This window comes from Drosophila eugracilis, unplaced genomic scaffold (assembly GCF_018153835.1).
Source record: "Drosophila eugracilis isolate 14026-0451.02 unplaced genomic scaffold, ASM1815383v1 contig_415, whole genome shotgun sequence".
Classification (NCBI taxonomy): domain Eukaryota; kingdom Metazoa; phylum Arthropoda; class Insecta; order Diptera; family Drosophilidae; genus Drosophila; species Drosophila eugracilis.
In genome coordinates, this window is record NW_024573278.1 from 619,254 (window position 1) to 640,432 (window position 21,179).

The 21,179-nt window shown below is 41.6% G+C and overlaps 4 protein-coding genes across 4 annotated transcripts; 2 read left to right on the forward strand and 2 right to left on the reverse strand.

Moving 5' to 3' along the window:
- Window positions 1-9,781: 9,781 nt before the first annotated feature.
- Window positions 9,782-11,188, reverse strand: LOC108111720 (transcription initiation protein SPT3 homolog). The gene has a single exon (XM_017221271.2). The coding sequence runs from the start codon at window positions 11,119-11,121 to the stop codon at window positions 9,964-9,966; it is 1,158 nt and encodes a 385-aa protein (XP_017076760.2). The 5' UTR covers window positions 11,122-11,188; the 3' UTR covers window positions 9,782-9,963.
- A 279-nt stretch (window positions 11,189-11,467) lies between these two features.
- On the forward strand, window positions 11,468-13,491 carry LOC108111783 (DDB1- and CUL4-associated factor 12). The gene is made up of 4 exons (XM_017221368.2): window positions 11,468-11,817; window positions 11,887-12,441; window positions 12,498-12,902; window positions 12,962-13,491. Exons 1-4 carry the CDS (start codon window positions 11,551-11,553, stop codon window positions 13,112-13,114), a joined length of 1,380 nt encoding a protein of 459 aa, XP_017076857.1. The 5' UTR covers window positions 11,468-11,550; the 3' UTR covers window positions 13,115-13,491.
- LOC108111782 (GRIP and coiled-coil domain-containing protein 2) lies at window positions 13,294-17,617 on the reverse strand. Its single transcript, XM_017221366.2, is given in 6 exon segments — window positions 13,294-13,844; window positions 13,912-14,029; window positions 14,110-16,507; window positions 16,509-17,184; window positions 17,252-17,351; window positions 17,414-17,617. Coding segments are annotated over 6 exon segments (3,405 nt in total). The 5' UTR covers window positions 17,444-17,617; the 3' UTR covers window positions 13,294-13,761.
- Window positions 17,618-17,892: 275 nt separating this feature from the next.
- LOC108111818 (kelch-like protein 18) lies at window positions 17,893-20,228 on the forward strand. Its single transcript, XM_017221422.2, has 4 exons — window positions 17,893-18,093; window positions 18,187-19,040; window positions 19,105-19,363; window positions 19,424-20,228. Exons 1-4 carry the CDS (start codon window positions 17,962-17,964, stop codon window positions 19,904-19,906), a joined length of 1,728 nt encoding a protein of 575 aa, XP_017076911.2. The 5' UTR covers window positions 17,893-17,961; the 3' UTR covers window positions 19,907-20,228.
- The last annotated feature ends 951 nt before the right edge of the window (window positions 20,229-21,179 follow it).

The following is a 21,179-nucleotide window of genomic DNA, read 5'->3' on the forward strand; positions in this document are numbered from 1 at the left end:
ATCGTATATTCCAAACTGGTGTGTCACAGCAGGCGTGGCACTTAAATCACGGCCCCAACTGTAGCAAAATTGAAAACTTTTACTATATACAGTATGTTTGTTTGGTCATTCGTTGGACTGTTTGTTTGTTTGTTTGTTGGTTGGTACTTTTAATTCATTCCATGCAGCTGCCGACCTAGAGGAAAAATTAAAAAAAAAAAGTGGAGATGTAGAAGAAGGGTTTGGGAGGTTGGCGACCCTTGGCTGACTTTGATTTATTTGTTGGTCCCGTCTCGCTATCCAAATGGTATTAAAAGTTTAACAGCTTTCGAATGCGCTTTAGTGCTTTAAAAACGCATTGATTGCTATTGACAAATTGATTTTCTTTCCTGCCCGAATGCCAATTTCAGTTCGATTCGATACGAATCCGAGTCCATTCGGGTGCATTTAACAAAGGGCCCAGCGACATTATGACAGACTGTCGTCGTAAATCAGCAGCCGCAGACCACAAACGAGTTGAGGCTTCTGTGTTTCTGGTCGTGTCAACCACTCTTTGCGATTCAAACCCTTTAAACGTTCGACACTTGGACATTTAATTTAACCAAACAATTTAATAGGTATCCCTTCGATTTGAAGTATTTGCCATAATTAAACTTCAAAGTGCAATACATATACTAGTATTTGCAATATTTGTAACTTCTTGAGTCCAATTAGAATTCGATTTGCTGCCGCTTGTTTGGAGAAATTTATTTATCGAATCAATCACGAGGTCCATTGATTGAGGTTCGTTCAGAAATTATTTACCCACATTGATTTGTCCCTATGGGTAGTTTAGCTTTGAAAAATTGCCACACATTGTTGGTCCTTCCTTTGAACTGAAACAGAAATTGATGAAGCCATTGATCCTGTACGGCTTCTGCTGCATACTTTGCAGCGCCTCCTTCTATTGTGGGTTTGACCAAAGTCCAGAGTCCTAGTTCCTGGTTCCCCGTTCCTGGTTCATCCGCCATGTGGCATTCGTAAGCAGGAAGGCACACATCCATTTCAGAGAGCGTCGACAGCTGGCGGTTTAGGGGGTCGAATGGCTGGGCAGGCATATTAGAATTTGATAAATGTGCAGCATGGAAGACCAGGACGAAGTGCAGTGGGTTATACGTTGCACTGGGAGAATGTCCTGTGGTTTAGCTTTATGATGTTTAACTATGACCATAGCCCATAATTTGAGTGCTTTCTGACAGAAGGCAAGGGTTACTAAAGGAAGGGTTACTAAATCAAACACAAATTGTAATTAATTTGATTTGGTAACAGAGGAAGCTATTACTATAAGGCTGATAGATAGAAGATAAATATTAAAATATTTATTGGCATCAAAAATATTATTTAAAAACCCATTTAGTATTTTGACTAGTGTAATGCAGCATTGTTTCCAGGGTTCAGCTTCATTCTTTACACGATTTAACTCGTTGATTTTGTGGCTTACACTCATTAAGCCAGCCTGGCCCTGGCCAATGCCATTGTTTGTTTATGAGTTGAAAGGAGTTGAGGATGAGGAAAAAGCTGGTAACCAAGCCTGGACAATCACCAGGGCCCGGCCCGATCTCTCTTACTTTGGCCATTTAAGCAGGCTGCACAACAAGGGCTCTTTGTTTGATTGAGACTCGTATCGTTGGTCTTCGCCACGAAGTTGGATGGATTCACATGCGGTTGTTCATACGCCACATCGGCCCACACCATCTGAGACCACACATGCCCTCAATCGCTAAAGATGTGGCCTGCATTTCGACGCTGATTTTTATTCTCCGTCGTCTAGAACGTCCAGGACACCCTGACTTGATTTATTTCAATGCCCTTTGCGCGCCGGCTGCAAGTCCCCAGCTGGCCATTGTGCTGGGGCATCTCACTTTTCAAGAACTCAAACAAAGTATTAAAACGCAGAAAAACGATATGGAAAATATTAATAATACGCCTGGCCAATGGCCAGCGATTCTTTGGCCACAGTCTTGGAATTTACGATTCCGTTCGCCATTGATTTATTCCGCCCACGGTCGCGCCCCCATACAATTTGACCTCATTACATATTCAGGGGTCAGCCGCGGTGGTTTTAAAGAGTTCAAATATTTGCTTCTGCCGATTATTGTACTAATTTTCTTTTCAGTTTATCGCAAGCTGAACATAAATCCTGCATAATTCAACGATGGGTGGTATCCATTCAGATCGCATAATGTGGCAATCGGCAAGCGAACAATTGGTAAATATGAATTTTAGATATGTTTGAATTTGAATTACATTTTGATAGTAGTGGGGATGAGGATGTGTTTGCATTCCGAAACATAAGCACATAATTTTACAGGATATAGGTATCATTGGTTTTGTTTGTCATTTTCTGGCTGTCTTGTGGGCTTGACTCAAATGTCAGTAGTTTAACCAGAAATACCTTACTAAACTTTAAACTAACATTACACATTTCACATTATTAAAACTGCCTTTTTGTCCTTGACTAAAATGTTACCTTTTAACCTAAAATAGTTTCTTTGTTTTAAGTAATTCGACAAAATTATTAATTGCACTTGACTCATACCCCCAATTAATATAAAACTGACTCCTTAATTGATTTGAAGCTTTTAAGATTGCACTTAAATATCAACTAACTGACAAGAACAAAGCAAAAGGTGGCTTTGGGCACTGTTAATTATTTGAATCGTTGATTGAATGAGCTCACTTAAAATAGTTGTTAATTAAATGGATTTTATGCAAAGTCATGCGGCTTTTGTAAACTTTAGATTGTCATTATAAATCCATGACAAACGACAGCAGGCCGAACAGTCCAAAGACAGAGAGAGAGAGAGAGTAATTAAACAATTTAATGATGGTTAATAACAAGTCTATGTGACAGCCTTAACCTCAATTGTGGAGCTTCGTGGGAGACAACCTTTTTGATTATGTGCAAATCAGTTTTCACAGCAAATTAGGCAGCCACACATTATAACTTTGACAGACAGGTCCAAAAGACCCGAGGGTGTCCTCGACCGCAGACTCATCCCCTAGTTAAGCAAACCCCCAAACCGCCCCTTTTGTCATCATTTTTCGTAGACAGTGAAAAGTTCGCCCGAAGGCTCTTAAAAGTACACATGTAGCATATGTATGAGGAGCATCAAAAGTTTTAAAGCAGCTGTCGACGCAGGAGAACGGGGTAATCCTCAACCAGCCAGCCAACCTACATGCCCCATCAAACCTTCTCACCAAAAGTCACACAGAGGCCATTGTTGGAAGAAAATAAGAAATAAAAAAAAGTAAGAACTTTTCGCGGCCACGGAACCATGAAAGAGCCAAGAAAATTCAAACAAAAGTGCAACCAACTTCGGGGGCAAACGGTTGCGACTCCTTTTTAATTTTTTCACCGCCCGTAGAAAAAGTTTCACTTTTTTGTCATTACTTTTTCCATTCGAAAGACATTTAAACACTTGCCTTGTAATTTATCTGATGGCTGGCCAGTGTGTGAAAACAATAAAAAGTAATATATAATATCAGAATATAAAACTTAAAACGATTTTTACACATTTCCATTCTTAAACCTCCCAAATTATCAATAATTTTATAAACGAATTATAATCGTTTTAAAGCCTCTTGCCGTTACAATTTCCAAAAAAGTGTAAAATATCCAAACCCACAACAACCCTTGAATCAATTTAAATGTATGCTTTTATGCAAACAGTTTATTTTTGTAGGGGAAAACCATCAAAAACAATTTAATGGGGGAAATTATTTAAAAATGTATTATTTTTTGTTATCATATTAAATTTTGGGGGAGTTATTTTGGCTTTGATATTTGATATTTAATACATGTATTTGCTTAGTTTTACTGAACTATAATTTATTTTTACAAACCTAATACAACTTTATTAAACTTCCTCCCAAGTCCAGCACTTTGGTCTCAGCCATTTCTCCGGTCATATCTTATTAGGTGCCTTGTGATGTAACCAGCATCCTTCGACTAGGAATGGTTCGTTTTAGATTTCGCCTTCTGCAACTGAGGATTCGGGCGTATTCTGGTTCAATTCCTTCATTTCTGTTCCCAAAACGACAATTATGAGGGGATTTTCGGGTCGACAAACTGTTGCATGCTGTTCCCACTTAACATTGCGCATGACTGTTCCCTGCTTTCAGTTCACTGTTAACCGCTTCGCCCTAAAGGAAGTGTTCCCAGTTTTTAGAAATAGCAATTTGAATTTGTATATGAAGTTACGTACTGGAAATAATGTTGCATTTTTCTGAAATCATTTTATACAATTTTGAACAATTACATTAATACACAATTTAAAGGCCCTAAAAAGTATGCTATGTAACGATAGATGCTACTTTTAGCCAAAAGAGTTTGATGATTTAAGGCTTATTGGGGACCAATATTTAAAAAAATTATACTTTTTACTTATTATATCTCAAAATAACCTTTTTTAATATAAAATTCTTTATATGACTTCCCTAAAAGACACCAATACTATTCATTTTTGTATAAAATAACAACTCTAAAAATATATTTCTGATAAGACTCGTGCCCACTTTATACATATTTTTGTCCCTGATTTCGCTTGTAATAAGTGAAAGCTAATTGAATCGTTGTTGAGTAAGTAGGTCAAGTATTTTGATATTTCCTCCAATATATAATTGTTCCTGCCACTTAACTAATTAAATGAAGACAATTTTCTTTGTGCATTCGCCTCGGTCTCGACTTACTTGTCGTCCACCTGGCCACCCAAAAACACACTCGGTGCCACATCCATTCGCACTTGGGTGTACTCTGCTATGACCATGAAAGCTGCGCCACCAATGACAATGAGATGAGAGACGCCCTCGGGTTATGTTCATAAGGCAGATGGACGAGGGCAACGGCAATGGCAATGGCGATGGCGTCGGCGTCGGCGTCGGCTATGGCGATGGAGTGCACGTCGGGATCTGTTCTGTTGAAGGCGTCTAATCTCATTCATTTTGAATAAGATGGGCTCCAACGTATTTAGCCTGAGTACTTGTGTCAACACAATTCAAGACGGTTTCAAATTAAAAGGCCGTGTAATATGCTCCTCTTAGAGACTGTTTTTGTTTTGGTTTTTCTTCATTTTTTTTTTTGTTTTTTTCCTAGGTTGTACTTGCTTTGTGCCTAGGCAACTGTCAATAGTCCGGAGGCTGCCATCGGGACAAATTGCCTCGGGTTGACGTCAGCAACTTTTCGAGAAAGTGAAAGTAATTAAAAAAGTTTAGCTGAACGGATTTTCAAAAATATCCAATTGCTTAGCCAAACCAAATGCAAGTCTCTCAGAGGCAAGAATGAGAAGCTTTCTGAAATAAGCACACCCAGCCAAGAAACGTTTTTAAAAATTATATATCTATGTAACATTTTTAATTACATTACAGTTTTGATGGCGCTTCTCTGTACTTTAAATTTATAATTTCTTGATCTTTAATTAAGTCTATTATTATTAACTATACAAATTTTATATTTGCTTTCTTGTATTTGCTGTTATTTGGTTTTGACTTAGCATTTGGCACACAAATATTTCCTCAGAAAATAACAATTGCAGTTTGACAAAATAAATAAAAACAAATTTGTATTGAGTAGTTTGTTGTTTTTCAGATTTCAGGTTTTCAGGTTTCATTTAATTTACTTAATTTCAATTTCGTTTATCTTATTGAAGAAATTTTTTTCTTATTAATTTTCTGTATATTTTAAACTGCAAGCCCATTACTTTACCTTTTTAGGTTTCAAGTAATGATTTACTTTTATTAAGGACACGAAAATAACGTGGTAAATCAAAAATATATAAAAATTATAGCAACTAATTAAAAATATTATAAAAAGTTTTCCTATTCTCATTTTTTTTTGCTGAGTCTTGTCTGAAAAATTCTAAAAACCTTACTAAATACTTAAAATAGACTAGAATTGGAGAATTTACAACCTGCAGTAAGTGCTAAAATCAAAAGGTTTGCTTAAGTAACAAAAAAGTAAAGGTATAAAGATCAGGACACTGAAAACATATATTATTAAGGAAAATTTTTTGTTTTTCAAATTATTTCAATAAGACATCGAAAGAGCAAATGGCCATAAGATGGCCATATTTACATATACAATTTGTTCCTCCTCTTTGCTCTTTAAAAGAAGTTAAAGGCAACTCGGATATATGGGATTGGGGCATATTGACTTTACGCTGCCTGGAAATTGGCTACGTGACTTGACAATACGAAGAAATGACGATGGCGATGGCGAGTTCCACGATGTTGATGATGCCGATGATGATGATGATGATGGTGGTCCTGATGGTCCTGATGCGAAGAGCCGCATGAAATGCAAATTTGGTAACATTAAGAGTAAGAGAGTAGAGGGATGTGGAGTAAAGCAGTGCAGGGGAAGGGAAAATAACACAAGGACGATGAAGGAAAAGAAACAAGTTGTTGGCTTAATTTCGTCACAGGCAGCTTGTTTTCATTAACTGGCCATCGAGGAGCTCTCGACTTGGTTCCGCCGCTCGTTAGGCGTATGAGCAATCGATTAAGAATAATGTGCCGATGGATTTACAGTTCCAACAGAGAGCAATCAACATTAAGCGTTTAGTCAGGTTCTTTAAAAAATGGAATGGATATGGGATGATTTCCAATGGTTTTCAAATCGGAACATTATTTCGCTTTTTATGAAGAAATTTATGTTGTAAGGCCTAACATGGGCAGTGGCGCTTTATGAATTTCCACTAGCAAAAAGTATATTTTGAAATTGTGTAAAACTGTAACGGGTATCTTATAGTCAGGGCACTCGACTATAGCGTTTCTTCTTGTTTTTCATTGCATTCGCTGATCCCTGTCTTCCCTTTATTTGGCTTGATAAGCCATTTTCATATTTTTTAAGTCGTGGCGAATATTTGTATACCCTACATTCCTTAAAGGTTGTGAATAATAATAAAGACCCAAATGTTTGTTCATTTTATTTTAAATTAAGTAAAAAGTTGTACGTTTTAAATTTACGTTTTTAACATAGAATGGAAATAGTTTTACTAATGCGAGGCACTTTATAGTCGCTCACTGAAATGTAACTCCGGTTTGGTTCTTATCTTTTGATCGTGGAAAAGACATTTTTTGGCGAAAATATGAAACATTTTTGGTTTTTGCTTTTGTAGTTCTGTGTTTTTTAATTATTTTTAGAAAAACGATAAAACTCATTTGCCACGAGGCAGTGAGTCATCTAATATCTTAAAAATGTTTATACATACATATATGTACTGTTCGGATCAGGAGTAAGAAACAATTCATAAAATTTAATGTTTGTTTAGAGATTCATTTGTAAACAAATAATTACGATATAAGCAATGAAGTACACGGCGTTGTGGGGAGGTAGGCTCGTCAACAAAGAATCCTATCGTACGACGGCGGAGGCACATCTTCGCTTTGAAGTTGTTCATCGGTTGTCCTTGGCGTGTGTATCGGCACATTTACAGCTGCTTGGTACGATGGCGGCAATAGGCTGTCGCTCTCATCCATCCGGGCGCTGTTGATTTGAGACCTATTACTGGGTGTAAAAGTAGATCTCTGGACCTTCTTTTGGCAGGTTTGTATAATTAGAAAGACGAGCAGAAACATTGAGATTGGCGAGATCAGCAATAATGCGTTCCACATATCTCCACCCTGTCTGGATTTACACTCATCCAATTCATCTTGAATCCTGTTCCTTGATATATATACCATTGAACTATTTACTCTTAATTCGTTTAGTTCTCGAGTAAGTCCGACAAAAATGGCTTTATATGTTGTCTGTTGCCTTGCAACATAGGCTTTACACTCATCCAATTTATCTTGAATCCTGTTCCTTGATTCTATTAATTCGTTTTGATCTTGACTAAGTTTGTCAAAAGGGGTTTCAATTTTTGACTGCTGTTTAGAAAGATATTCGTTTAATTCTTGATATTTTGTCCGTAGATCATTGTTTCTGTTTTTTATTAGCGAAATTTCAAAACACAGATCGCGGGGAGAAGAGTCTACGCACGATATGCGACACGACACGATATACGAATTCCAAGCGATAGCCGCGAAGAAAACAAATATTTTTGATTTCAGCATTTTTGGAGCTCTCAACCTTTACATTCGAGGGTTTGAAATCTACTAATTTTTCATTGGCTGATCCACGCATTTCCCTTTATTTTGCTTGAGAAACCATTCCCATATATTTAAAGTCGTGGCACATTTATGTATACCCTTCTTGAAAGTTTTGAATAATAGAAAATATACATAGCACTAAAAAAATGCAAATATTTTTAAGCTGGTTTACTAAACTTAAAGGTTCTCCTTGGCCCTAACTTTTATATATATATGCATTTTAATATATGTGCATTTTAATATTCTTAAGTTGAATTTCTTCTTAAGATTATCTATGAAGACTTGATTTGTTTTTCCTACAACTTCACGATTCTTTTCACTGCTTTTCATTACTTTAATTCTAGAACAAAGTGAGTGGCGATCACTGCTATTAGAATATAGAAGCGTTGGGGAAATTTAGCATTAACATTTTTGGACTCCACAATCTTTAAAGTCGAGTAATTGGAATGTACAAGGGTACAAGATTATTTTACTTGATAAGCCTTTCCTTTAAAAAATTCTATAACTGATTTATATATTTTGCGTGTTATTGGATCAAGCATGAAGATTCTTTAGGCCCATACGCAGCCCACTCTCAGGAACTATTAGATCTATAAAGTTGATCTTTTACGTATCATGAGATACCAGAGAATTGTTTTTTTCCCATCCAGCTACGCCCTCTCTAACGCCCACAAACCGAGGAAAACTGTGGAGTCCGTAATATTATAGTGTATGTCTTCGTATGACCTTGTATAACATATTTTTGCCAATATCTATATATAATATGTAATATTACGGGTATCTTATAGTCGCGGGTGTCGACTATAGCGTTACTTCTTGTCTTTATTTAAAATTGAGAATATATTATAATATAAATTCATAGTCATCAAAATCATTAGCGATCCAAAAGACCAACCAATTTTTATTAATTTCTCTTAAGCCCAAATGCAAATTGATTTTTAATCCTTTTCCGTTTCACGAGTAAAACAAGAATAGGGGTTCCATATAGAGAACTGCAGTTAAAACAGTAAAGAAAAAAAAACACTTCTTTTTCCATCGTCGTTATGGATGCCACACACAGTTATATGCACAACAGGAAGTTGATTATTAAGTGCGTTCGCGAGTTGCTTCTCTTAATGCCTTTTGCTGCAGTATCGCACTCCTGCGGCATCCTTGCTGGTCCTTGTTGTTGCTTATGTCCGTCTCTCTCATGCACGTGTGCGAGTGCGCCTGTCGGCAAATTTCTTTATTGCGCTTTTATTTATCTGTCGGTGCCAGTTTCAACTTCGTTTACCGCTTCAATTTATCGACTCCATATGAGGATGATTCACTGGTCCATAATGGGTGTGCGTTTTTCTGTCTCTTAGTTTCCAGCCTCAAAGGCCAGCAAATCATGCTGCATGTAATATTTAACTATTGACTAAGGATCTGGCAAATACAAAAAAACAGGCTAGGGAAGAAGATGGAACACTATAGTTGACTGCCGCGACAAACAGATACTCATCACTCAGCTAAGCGGTTTGTATAATAAATAAAGAAAGATTAAAGAAACAAGTTCATTTTATTATAGTTCTTACAAGTGGGCCAAATAAATTTGATAATTTAAAATTTTTATTCATTTTGTTATTTTTATTCAATTTGAAAATACTAATTCTAGTTTCAAAAAATTTTTACTTAATTAGGGTTAGTTTAAATATATTGCAATGAAGATTTCAGAGAAATTAAAAATAGTTCGGATTTATAAAATCAATATTTAAGCGAAGTAATATGGGAACAAATTTGAAGCCCCTTGTGTAACTAAGTATAACTAAGTAAACTATTATCGAAAATTGCCAAAAGTAATATTCAGCCAGGGCAATAATAAACATTTTTAACTTAAATCGCTAGAAAACTGCGTCGGAAATCGATGTCGCAAGAGTTCCGGTATCGCCCAATCTTCCGGTTGCTCATTTGCCGGAATCGGCGCATGGCCTCGTGGATCTCCGGGACACTGATGGGCTTGACCACCTCCATTCCTCGACCCTGTGTAACCTCGGGGCAGACGTGCATCATGGCCGGACTGCCGCCGGCAGAGGTCACTCGACTGTAAGGCTCGGTCACTCGGTTGCTCGAATTCAAACGCGTCAGAATCGAATAGTCAACAATGGCGGCTATTGTCTCGTGTGCCAAATAGGCCAGAATATTCATTGTGGGTGTGGGGATGCGCAAGTCAGCGGGCAGGTCTAAAAAGCGACGGAACTTGTTCTTGATCTTCTCTCCATGGCGACAGTAAAAGGAAGTTTTGCGAGCCTCGTTGAACTCGAGGTACTGCTGGCCCGTAAGGATCTGAGATATTCGATCTGCACGAAAGAGTCGCCGCATGCGATCCTCATCGTGCAGCTCATGCACGTCTATGGCCAGCTCCTCGTCCTCCTCCTTCTGCTCTAGGTCGTCCATAAAGTCCTGCGGCCTTCCAGTGCGAATGCTGAGGAACCTCTTTAGTATGAGCATATCCTTGAGGTGCTTTCGCATGCGAGCTATCTTTACTGGATGGTTGCGCATGAGGAATTCAAAGTCCGCCTGAGAAGGGCAGGGATTCTGCTTGCGGCGCATGGCCACTAAGGATGCCTCATTGAAGATGCCTCGCAGTTGCTGCTGCAATATTTGCTCCACTAGCTTGACGCTTGCTGTCCTCGGCTGATCGCTGTCTCCAAAACTTCGCATTATGTCCGCAATCTCCGTAAGAAGTGAAACAGGTGCATCGTCTGCTATCTGGACGTTGGCAACGTTGCTACTACAAGCGCCCCCGGATGAATTTTGTCCCGCTAAAGTCACCTGCTGTGGAGATGGAATCGGCGGAATGCTCGTACTCTGCAGAAGGATCACTTGACGCTGCTGCACATGAAGCGGCTTGATGTCCTCGGTGGTTTGCAGTTGTGGGGTGCTGGGCGCCGAGGGTGGGGCAGGTCCTATCATTATAGGCGACGATGCCAGGTCGTTTGATCCGATGCAAACCGAATTCTGGCGCATCACTCGTTTGGCATTATAATTCATTTTATTTATAAACAAAGTCGCCACTTCAATTGCAACAGCTGACGATTAGAGAATACACAAAGTCCGGTGTGCTAGAGATGGGTTATTATAAGGGATGGACGATATCTCAAAGTGTGAATATAAAATCTATGAGATTTTCATTATGATTATTATTTTTGAATGGAAAATTGTTTTTTTATTTTTAATTTTCGACATACACCCGAAAAGCATTCTGTAATTAACGAATGCCTAAGTCATACATATTGTAACAATCAGCGTGTGTCACAATAAAATAGTCGGTATTGTCGAAACTATCGGTTAACCCCAGTTCAACCCTGTTCACCAAAGAACCAGTCGCTCCGCTCTAGTCTACGCACCACCATTTTTGTTTTTGGGAATGATAACTGCACAAGTAAAAGACAACAAATCGGATTAAACAATCGCCTTAAGATGTTCAACGGGATGGTGAGAACCATTCGCGACAGCGTCGTGGGCACCTACCCATCCTGTCACGTGTCCTCGCGACTGGAGGAGCGCCGGGCTAAACAAAGAGCGATGCGCCAGGAGCGCAGAAGAAAACCGGATAAACCGGACGATTTTGTTACCTATGAGGACTCGGGCAGTGACGAGGAGACGCCCCAGCAGCAGGAAGAGGTCCTGAACACGTCGTACAACCTATGCGACTATCTGCGCAGCAGGGAAAGCGGTCTCCGTGATGTGGGTCTATCTTCTGCATTTGCAGCTCTCGGATTGCTAACGTGAACTTTGTTCAACCTTTCTTTGCAGAGAAGAAGCGTTAATGTGGAGTACACCAGCCGCTATGTGCTGACCCATGACATGCTGCGCGAGACGCAGATCAGTCTGGGCTATATTAACAAGGTCTTCTGCTCCAAGTGGCTGAGCAGTCGTCAAGTTGTTTTCGGGACCAAGTGCAATAAACTGCTTGTCTACGATGTAAACATGCGTCGCGTGGACGCAATTCCAACGCTTTCCAACAGCCGTGCAAACCACCCGGAGGTCCAGGGTGGACTGCACGCCATCGAGCTTTCGCCTAGCCGCTCCTTCTTGGCCACCGGTGCACGAAATTCTTCCGACATCGCAGTGTACCGCTTGCCCACTCTGGACCCTGTATGCGTAGGAGAGGGCGGGCACCGTGACCTAATCATGGGTATGTGTTGGCTAGATGATCAGTTTCTGGTATCTGGGTCGAAGGATTCGCGCATGGCTCTATGGCGCATCAACGAGGACCACATGGAATTCCCGGATGGCGGTGAGGAGGCGTGTCCCACCTTCGCCACAATCCATCCTCTTAGCGTTAAGGAAGTTCGCACTGCCCAGAGGGTAAATTTTGTTTTGCATTTGAAGTACTTTTCTTTTGACATGATGATCATTTTCAGATCCGCTCGCTTTGCTTCAATAAGGAGTTCAAAGAGATCGCCGCCCTCTCCTTGAACGGTTACATTCACATTTTCAACGCGGAGACTTTCAAGCAGACTCTCTCTCGCAAGCTGCCAAACTGCCAGGACAACGTGAGCATTGCCTATCACAGTGATGGACTTTATGCCGTTGGTTGCCGTTCCTATACGATCCTGCTTGATGCGCGCACACTACAGACCATCAAAAAGATCACATCTCGATACAGCGGCTGCGGGATCCGAGCAACATCCTTCGAGGGCAACCTCCTAACAGTTGGCACAGGCTTGGGCATGCTTCTGTTTTACGACATCCGCGCCGGAAAATATCTGGAGAGCAGTGTCAATGCCTCACGAACAGTCGCATTAAAATGCAGCAAGGGAATTGTGGTAAGTAAAGATGTTATAGAACGGTTATCGAAAGGTAAAAATTTGATATCGTATTGCAGTACCCAGAGGACGAGATGGATGGCTTCCAGCAGGTAAAATACGTGCCCGCCATCTACACTCACTGCTACGACAGCACCAGAATGCGCCTCTTTGCAGCAGGAGGACCACTGCCAGCCACTCTGGTAGGCAACTACGCGGGCGTTTGGCAATAGTTTAGCAAGGGATGCAAACCGGGCTCACATTACTGATTAGTCTTTAAGTAGTTATCGACTTGTGATCTTAATTCTTTTGGCGCAATTCGGTATAAAAAGTACATATGTATTCCGCCAAAACCAAATTTTTAATTTAACTTCATTTACTTAGCTTTGGTTTTAATGAAAATCGCATTAGGTTTATGTTAATGATATTTTATATTGTGTGTGAACAATATACACCGTTCATAAGTGTACATTTATCCATAACTACTGATCCTATTTATATATAGTACATACAATACAAGTAATGGAATACTAATTTTTAGACAATGCAGCTGATTTATAGTCTGATCTATATGGTAATAGAATTTCAAATTAAAGAAACCATTGAATAACCGATCGTTTTTAAATACGTAGAAGGGTTTCAATCTATAATGCGTATATTGCCGAGAGTGCTGTATAGGGCGCTCAACATAACGAATATGAACATATATAAGAGTGTACAAAGTACGATTTGCCAAACAGCAACGATCAATTTTAAAATACATTAATATAAAAGGAAATTGTACAAGATTTACAGAATGTATGCTATACGACTGTCCAATGACTGGCGACTATCCACATCCAACAATACCAATAATTATATATATATCTTATGATGTCAGCTAGTTGTTGTTATTTGGGCTGCCACCTCCACTCCACGCGCTCAGGAATCCTGTCCAGCTGCGACTGCTGCCATCTGGAGATACTGAAAGCAAAGAATGATGATGGGAGTACAAAAAAACACTTTGAAATAGTTTAAATATCAATTATACCTTTTTGCCCCTTGGCCACACAATTGAGCATCTCCATTTCGTTGCGACTTAAACGGAGAATGGTATTAAGAACGGGAACCAAACGCTGACGCTCGTCCACATTGTTTAGTGTAAGGAACTGCAAATATAGATTTTAGTAAACAAAAAACATTTAAACGAATCAAAACTGTGAATCAGTTTCTTATTAAATATCCCCACCTTTAAGAAGACGTTCTTCAAATACTCGGAGTTATGCATGTGCTGTTCCCGCTCCTCAGAACGCTCTTGTCGCCGCAATTCCTCCTTTAGCATGTCATTCATTTGGGTCAGTTTAGCCAAATCCTGCTCGTTTTCGGCCAACAAGGAAGTCAAATGCTTTACACGACTTTCTTGGATGCCCAGACGTTCTTTTGTGGCTTGAAGTTGGGCACTCTGGACGGAAAAGTCACCGCGTGCGGCCATTTCCGCTTCTTCATCTTCCTGCTGGGACACGCTGCGTCCGAAATTGGTGATGGTAGTTACAGTATCGCTGGTTATTTGGTTCATTGAAGTGTTGAGCAGTTCGTCTAGTGGCATGAAGTCATGCGAGCGTCTCGAGGCAGTGGAGATTTTTCGCTGAGCAGCCAGTTGTGCCAGCGAGGCGTCGCCAACATGGCTATCCAAACCAGATTCGTGGTCCATAAGCAAGTAATCGATCTTGGCCTGCTCTGGACTAGGCTCTCCGCTCACGGCGGACACGTTGCTATGCTGGGAGACGTTAATCTGCTTCTGCTGCACTTCTTCCAGCTGTTGCTGCACCTGTTTTAATTGCATCTGGTGCCCGGCGTCCATTTGATCAACCGTTTGCCGATGCTGCTGCATCAAGTCGTGTTGGAATTGCATCTGGCGCTGATTTTCCAGAGATAGAAGATCATTTTGCTGTCGCAATTCGTCCACCAATGACAGCAACTCCTTGCTGCGTTTCTGCAGATCAGCGTTGTCTTGTCGCAATACCTCTATCTGTGTGTCCATCTGGGCCAGGCGAGCAGCTCTTCCGTCGTTGCTCTCTCGCAAATTGCGTTCACTCTCTCGAAGCCCAACTAACTCTTCTTCCAACTCCTGTTCTCGGTTTGAGCCCTTACTTTGGTTTTTTCGCAGCACCGACTGTGCTTTCAGCTTGTATTCTGTGTACTCCACTCGGAGATCCTCCTGAGCGCGTTCCGCATTTCTGAGTGCCGTCTCCAACTGCTTTTGGTCCGCCAAGTGCATTTCAAGCTCCTGGGTTCGGGTGCTTAGCTGTTGAGTTGCTGTAATTAGCCTGGATTCATACTGCTGTGCGCTTTCCGCCAGCTGTAGACGCAATTGCTCTGCCTCCATCTTGGCCTTCTCAACTCCCTGTTCCAAGTCCTTATTTTGGGTGAGCGCTTGCTGCTTGCTGTGAACAGCGTCCTTGACCTGGACTTGCATGCGATCGATCTGTTCTTTTAATTCTTGGGAATGAGCAGCCTCTCCGTTCTTGGCTTCCTCTAGAATAGCAATTTCCTTACGCAGTTGAACGATAGTATTTTCCTTGCTGGCCAGCGATTCCTTGACTGTTTCAAGCTCGCTGGTCTTGGTCGCCAGCTTAGCACTAACTTCGGAAAGGGATTTTTCGGCTGCTTCTATTTCGAGGTTAAGAACACTAGTGTGCTTGATTTTTTCCTTCGACTTGAGCTTCTGGTTTTCAGCTCGAGCAGCATTAAGGTCCTGTTGCAATTGGACCTGAGCCAACTTTACCGCTTCCAGTTCCTCTTTTAAGGCCCCGCACTGTTCCATTTCCTTCAATTGCTGTGTCTGCTCCTGCAACTTCTTTTTAAGCTTTGCAGCTAGCGCTCTTAGCTTGTGGTACTTCTCCTCGTAGCCTTCGTCCAGCTCACGCAGGCGACTCAATTCCTCGGCTCGTGATATTGTGGATGTTGACAAGACATCACTCTGGGCATCAGCATTGACCTGTTCCAATTCCTCGACACGACTCTGGAGTTGTTTCATCTTCTGTAACTTCTCCTGCACTGCCTGCTGACTGTTGGAGAGTTGGGCCTCCAAGTCTCGCTGTCTTTTAACTTCTGCTTCGTGCTGCTCTTGAAGGCGTGAGATGGCGTCACCGCGTCCCTTCAGCGCTTCATTCAGTTCCCTCATCTCGGTCAGCAATTCACCATGCTCCTGCTCCTTGAGGTGGAAGCGCGATAATAAATCCTCGTTGTGTTGGCGTAGTTCTATGCATATGGCTTCTAAATCCTGCAATTTCCTCTGCTGATTATCGCGGTCCTTTTCGATGATATGGACGAGGTTTTGCATCTCTTTAAGTTTGGCCTGGAAAAGGCTAACATTAAGATTTCTGGAATGGTTATTGATTTTCTGCTGCTCCCTCGTTACAACTGCCAGTTGGTCCTTATCCACTCTTTGCTGCTCCTTGACAATGCTTGCCAGTTGTTCAATGGCGGTTAACTTCTTTAAAAGACGCTCCACATTCAAGTGAGTTCTCTGGTGTTCCTGCGTGTGTTTTACCATTTTGGCAAGTCGGTCCAGTTCTAGAATTCTGCCAAGCAACCGATTGCGGTCGATTCCGTCATCATTACGGTCGAGTATTTCCTGCGATTTCGGTGTTCCGCTTTAGTTTTTCGTTCTCGGCCTGTAGAGACGTCATCTTTCCACATAAAAGCTGTGATGCCTTGATTATTTCCACTTGCCACTTGGAAATAGAGGCAGCATATTCGTGTTGTGTCTCCAGCAGGACGGACTTGCATTCTTTAAGCTTCTTCAACTTGCGGTATACGTCAATAAAGCGATCCTTTAAGGAATTAAATTTCTTGCGCTGTTCAGAGTTTAGTTCCTTAATGCTCTGGTACTTTTGCTGCAGCAACGCCGATTCCTCGACTACTGTTACCAGTTGCTGGCGAAGGCTGGCGTTTTCTGCCTCCGCTTCCTTAATTTTGGCAATATCCACTTCCAAGAGCTCCAGATTCTTGCGCTGCTCGTTGCCTAGGGCATTGACCTGTTGCATTGCCTTTTCCATGCGATCCACATCGGCCAGAAGGACGTCGTTCTCATCACTTAACCGCCCTAACTGGCGCTTAAGACTCTCGTTCTCGATCTCGAATTGTGCGAGTCGTTCAGCATCCTCCTTGGTCTTTCGCTGCAGGGCGGTAACTTGCTCGGTGAGTATAAGGTTCTTGTCGGTAAAGTCCTGGACCATTTCCTGCATTGCTGGCAGACTGCTCTGCTTCTCGGCCGCCCGCTTCAGGGCCTCCTTGAGCCGGTGGTTTTCCTCGGTGAGTTCTGAACGTACAACATCGATGTAAAGATAGTGAATTTTATGTTCTGGAAGTGTCGACGTCGAACTTACCATCCTTCGCCTGTTTAGCCTTCTTGGCAATGCTGAGTAGGCCTTTATACTTGCTGATGATTTCATCTTTACTCAGCGCCTCAATCGGATTCGCGTTCTTCTGAAAATGCAAATAGCTAGATGAGACGTCATCATCAATTTTAGTGACACCTTTCCACTAACTTGGGTTTCCCTCGGTGATGTGGTGTCCATGTTACTTGCTAACTACGTTTCCTTGCATTTAGTCGCTGGGCAAACATCTGTGCCTCAGTTCTTGCAGATCTGGTTTTTCCTTTCAGCCAGCGACCTAGATTATTAGGAAATGTTTTTACACCTTAATTCGTCCCATTTAAGAAAACACTGGAGTGCCACACTAACAGCTGATAGGGTTGTCGTTGCTGCTTAATTAGTGATGTGCCGGTTTTTATGAGAAGGTGACGAAAATACAAAGTATTTTCCAACAAGGCATTCATAAAACTATTAATTATTAAAAATAAGGAAATAATATTTTTTAAAACACGCGAAAACGACGAATAATAACAATTATTTAAGTGAAATGTATTTGTATATCAATTTCCAACGAAAAAGGTTTTGATTTCTTAATTAGGAACTATCGCAACACAATCAACTATCGATAGTTGTATCGTTAGCCGCCCACCACCGGCGTTGCAGCCAAACAACATTTGGCATCTCTTCTGTGTCCTTATCATTTTTCTTCATCCGCGAAAGTGATGGATTTGAGTGATAATAGCCAACTGGAGGATCAGTACTTTGTTTACAAACATGATCAACTATTCGGCGAGAGCTTCCCTCTGTTCAAGGAGATCCGAAGGCTGGGAAAGCTGTGCGATGTCACCCTGAAGGTGGGTGGTCAAAATTGGGCAATCAATCACCCGCAGCTCAGAGATACGGGCATTATCTAGTGTCTAAATATAACGTCATTCAAATTATTGCAGGTTGAAGATCAGACTTTCTCCGCGCATCGCGTCGTTCTGGCGGCCACCATTCCGTACTTCTATGCAATGTTCACCAACAACATGGCAGAGAGCCGTATAAAGGAGATCACCATGAAGGAAAGCGCCATCGAGCCAAGTGCCCTGGAAAGCCTGATCAACTATGTGTACAGCGGCCAGGTGCGCATTGATAATCAGAATGTGCAGAGCTTGATGGTGGGCGCCTCGTTCCTTCAGCTGTCCAACGTCCGGGACGCTTGTGCCAGCTTTCTAATCTCACGCTTCCATCCGCACAATGTCCTGGGAATCCGCACCTTCGCCGACTCAATGATCTGTCGTCAGCTAATCGATGCAGCCGACAAGTACATAGACCAAAACTTTGCCAAAGTCTCGCAATCGGAGGAATTTCTCGCACTCGACTGTGAACAGCTTCTGGAGCTGATGCGCCGAGACGAGCTCAACGTGCGCACTGAGGAGGTCATCTTCGAGGCGTGCATGAAGTGGGTCAAGTATGCGGAAGATAAGCGCTCCGAATTGTTTCCCCAGGTACTGGCAGCAGTACGACTGCCATTGCTATCGCCACAGTTCCTTGCGGACCGTGTGGCACGCGAGGAGCTTATCCGATCCTCGCACCAGTGTCGTGATCTCTTGGACGAAGCCAAGGACTTTCACCTTATGCCCGAGCGCAGAGGGCTGCTGCAGAGCTTTCGTACTCGCCAGCGCTCAGGTGAGTTCTTTACCGGCCAAATCTATGCCGTTGGTGGGCTGGCCAGCACTGGAGAATCTGTGAGCACGGTGGAGATCTATGATCCCCTAACTAAGAAGTGGAAAATGGGCGAACAAATGTCCATGATGAGGCGAGTATAGTAAAAATGTATATTTTTGTTACTTCCCATACTAATTCCCATTATTTTCGCACAGATCTCGTGTAGGCGTGGCCGTTTTAAATGGCAAGCTATACGCCTTCGGTGGCTTCAACGGCACCGAACGCCTCTCTACTGTTGAGGTCTACGATCCGCGGAAAAACAAGTGGTCTCAGGGATGTGCTATGCTTTGCAAGCGAAGCGCTGTGGGCGTAGCCGCCTTAGATGACTGTATCTATGTTTGCGGCGGCTACGACGGAGTCACTTCACTTAATACCGTTGAGGTATACTACCCCAAGACCAATACTTGGAAGACTGTGAGTCAATGTTTATTTCACCAAAAAGAAAAGAAAACTAATCCATTTTCCGATATGCAGGTTGCTCAAATGATGAAGTATCGTTCTGCTGGTGGGGTGACCCAACTGAATGGCTATGTCTACGCCCTTGGTGGGCATGACGGACTATCTATATTCGATTCGGTGGAGCGGTATGATCAGAACGAGGATGTATGGGTGAAGATGTCGCCCATGCTTAATCGGCGCTGTCGACTAGGCGTGGCAACGCTAAACGGGAAAATTTATGTCTGTGGCGGCTACTGCGGCAACTCATTTCTTCGCTCTGTGGAGTGCTACGAACCCGAAACGGACACCTGGAAGCTAGTGACACCCATGAATTGCAAGAGGTCACGTGTTGCCCTGGCTGCCAACATGGGCAAACTTTGGGCCATCGGCGGTTATGATGGCGAGTCAAATTTGTCCACCGTCGAGGTCTACGATCCGGAGACCGATAAATGGACCTTTATGCCGCCCATGTGCGCACACAGTGGAGGTGTCGGAGCCGGTGTTATACGGATCGAGTAACCTGCTCGGCCTGCCTGCCAAAAACCGTTTCTCTAGCCACTCTCGTCTTAGGTAATTTATGTGAATTGAAAAGATATAGTCTAGCCTAGTTAGGATTGTTGAGTGTAACCAAGCTTTAGCGGCTTCTTGAACGACCGCCTCGTGTGCAACTCGGCTCAGCTCCTTTAGCTCTATCAAAATTGTTCATGTATTACTCACGGTTCTTTAGTGTTTGTCATTCCAGTTATGTAATTGTTTAGTTTCTACGCCTAGCCTTAAATACTCACTAACATTTTAATCTTTCAAATAAAAACATGTGTATTGCATGTTATGTGAAAATAAATTCTTTTTGCCTTTTCTTGCTAGTGGCTAAAAAATAAGTTAACAATTTACGTTGAGTACTTACTTGACTATTGTTTAGTAAGAAAACTTGTGGACACTTTATCTCACAACTTAGTTAAAGATTTTTTCATTCTTTAAAAAGAGTTTTTAATTCTTATTCATTAATTTGCCTTCCGTTTTTGCACTCCCTTTGCCGCTTGCAATATCGAAATTCGCCCATCGTATAAATCAATTGTGTTTCGACCATCCATATGGGCGGCGGATACGTTTTATTTGCTCAATAATAAATGGTTGACAAATAACAAAGCAATCTGAACGACAACAAAAAGGGAAAATGTTGCGAGGGCGGGTTAAAAACTTGATAAACGACAATAAACTTAAATTCCGTTTTTGTATTATTTTTTTTATGACTTGGTACTTTATATTTGTTTGTAGTAAATGTCATGGTAAATGTCATTTATAGAAGTTAATATATTTTTACTATATTTTATCAGGGTTATTTATTATTTAAATTTCTTTTTAGGTATGAATATTGTCAAAAATCTAAAGCTTCTTCAATATTCTTATAAATCAGCCCATCATATTTTGAAATCACAATACGAGTATACTTTTCCTCCCCTCGTTCTGACTCAGTTGGGCGTGTTGTGTCTCCCTTCCCTTATTATTTGTACACCTCCCACGCGCGGAATGCAATTTTAAATTCAATTTGCACCACCTGCTAAAAGTGCAGCGACAGCAGAACAATTTCCGAGCAACAGGTGGCAATACCACATCCAAAAATAGAGGCAAACGCAAAAAAAAAAAAAACAATTTGCTGTCTATCACTGACCCATAAAATGTCATCCGCTGCAAAGGGTCATAATCCAATCAATCGCACACTTAACGTCCATATTCCGCAGTTATCAGCTGGAATTCCAGCGTTGGAGGACCTTATCTGGATCCTGTTCCCAAT